The 2,227-nt window shown below is 65.7% G+C and overlaps 1 protein-coding gene across 1 annotated transcript; it reads right to left on the bottom strand.

Annotated features, from left to right (window-relative positions):
• Nucleotides 1-711: 711 nt before the first annotated feature.
• LOC149338692 (uncharacterized) lies at nt 712-1,993 on the bottom strand. The gene is made up of 2 exons (XM_089550773.1): nt 1,292-1,993; nt 712-1,218 (listed from the first exon to the last, which is right to left on the bottom strand). Exons 1-2 carry the CDS (start codon nt 1,991-1,993, stop codon nt 712-714), a joined length of 1,209 nt encoding a protein of 402 aa, XP_089406899.1.
• Nucleotides 1,994-2,227: the final 234 nt, after the last annotated feature.

Raw genomic sequence — 2,227 nt, 5'->3', positions numbered from 1 at the left:
TAACATCACCAGGAGTGCGAAAGCTGCACTCCTGCAAAAAAACATCGATACAAAACGAACGCGCAAGGTGGAGCACCTCCCGCTGCTTATCGGGAGAGCGAAAACCCTGCGCGTTAAAAGAAGCGAACCGAAAAACAGCCATCATAAAAATAAAGCGGAGAACAATACAACAAAGCAAAACGACAAAACAAGCGAACAAAACAAAACGGCGACGGACTCACGGCACAGTTCTTCGGGCAGAGTCTGTGGGTGCGGTGACACAACGGCGCTGGGGGGTAGGCGAGGCGCTGGGGGGCGGGCCGGCCCGGGTCCCTGCTGGCGTCCGGGCTGGCGGCCCCGCGACGACGGGGCGACGATGCCAAGCGATGCAAGCGGCTCTGTAGTGGAATGGTCCGGTCGATGCACGCGGCTGCGGAAAACACACACAGTCACACGCGCACCAACACATTCCACCGCACAGACACCGTCCATCGTTTGCACACCGCGCCGACGAAGCCAGCGCGCCGACAAGATAAAGGCGCCGGGCGAGCGCCGAAAGTGCTGCGCCCGAGCCGCCACTCAGCAGGGGAGGAGGAGGAGGGCCGTTACGGCCGGGGGCCTCCGCCATGGCTCCTACGTGGAGTCGTGTGCGATGTCCATCGCGCCTCGCTCCGTGTCGTCTTCACCCTCTTCTGGGGGGCCGCAGACGACGAAGCGGGCCGCTGCGCTGTCCTACGAGGACATCGCGCGCTTGGTTTCTTCGGCGCCAACTGGTTGGGGAGTCATGCGGCCCCCCTTAAGTGCCGGAGTCGCGGCGCCAGTGCGCCTCTCGGGCAGAGCGGCAGGGGCACTGCCGGGCAGCAGGCGCGTCGCGCCAACGTTGTCGCCGGCCTGGCTCAGGTCCTCTGAAGAGGTCGGCAGGTCGGTCTCCGAGGAGCGGGTGCCGGAGGAGTCGGCGCTCGGCTCGGACTGCTGGGGCTGACCCGCGGGCGGCAGGTCCTCGAACAAAGCCGCCTCCAGGGACGGCATCACGGTCAGGTCCTTCGGGAGGCCTGAAACCTCCGAGTCCTCGTCGGAGGAGCACGCACACGACGTGTCTTCCTCGGACGTCGCATCGGAGCTCGCTCCGTTGGACGGCAACGCGAGGATCACCGTAGAGTTCGAGACGTCGTCACGACGCGACTCGGCCTCACGCGGCGCGCTCGTGGGCTCGCCGTTGCCCTCGGGGTCTGGGGGCTCCTTCGGAGGATCCGGGGGTTCGCCCGGCACGCCAGGGGGGTCGTTGGTAGCCGCCCCGTCGATGGTTTCCTGCAGGCGGGCAGCGGCACCTGCAGCAGCGGCGGCGATAAGAACGGGGGAGGACGCAGTCGGACGTCGCGTAGTGACCGCCGCACCGCTTGCACGTCGCGCTGCACGACTCCGACTCGTGCCCGAAAGCGGAGCAGCGCCCGCACTTCACCGCCTTGCAGGCCGCTCCGAGGTGGCCCTCCGCTCCGCACCGCGACCCTTCATGCCTCTTCATGCGCTTCATGCCTCGATATTCGAGCATAGCGCGGTGACCCGCGACGGAGAGGAAGTTTGGTGGCTGTCGTGTCATATCCAACTTGACGAGGCGGCACCCGTTCCGGATATGTCGCCGGCTCTTGAACACAGGCTCCGTGATAGCCCGCACCTTGCCGTAGGGAGCCAGGGCAGCAGCAAGGGCGTCGTCGGTGACGGACGGCCGCAGACGCAAAACCGTCACAAAAACCACTGGTGCGGCCATCTGCACCAGCGGCACTTGTTTACCGGCGACGGAGAAGCACCCCGCCGCCACCATCTTCGAGGCTTGCGCCATCGTGCTTACAGCACACAGGAAACGGGTTCCGCCTAGGTGCTGCAAATATTGCAGCCCCCCGACACCGACGACAGCCTCGAGCGCGTCGATGAGGTCGTCCGCCGGAACAGGCTCCGGCATCACGATGTTAAAGCATTGCGCCTTTGTGGAGCGCGTTGCGGGCGGCGGGAGATCCATGGCCACTCCCTCGGCACCGCGGCAGCAGGCCTGGCGCCGGGGCACGGACGGCTGGACCTCCGGGAACGCTAGAGCACGGGGCGGCGGCCGAGAACGGGGCGCCCGCCGGGACCAGCATACACACAGAAAACGATCGCGAGCGGAGCAGCAGCGGGACACGTCCGCTCAGCAAAAAGGCCGAGAAGCGATAATCCTGATGAGCCCGGGCTTGAAAACCCTCTGGATTTGCAGCAC

Source organism: Amblyomma mixtum, chromosome 6 (genome assembly GCF_055824585.1).
Source record: "Amblyomma mixtum isolate Tamu chromosome 6, ASM5582458v1, whole genome shotgun sequence".
NCBI classification, from domain to species: domain Eukaryota; kingdom Metazoa; phylum Arthropoda; class Arachnida; order Ixodida; family Ixodidae; genus Amblyomma; species Amblyomma mixtum.
The sequence above is the reverse complement of the archived record's forward strand: the minus strand, read 5'-3'. Positions and strand labels throughout refer to the sequence as shown.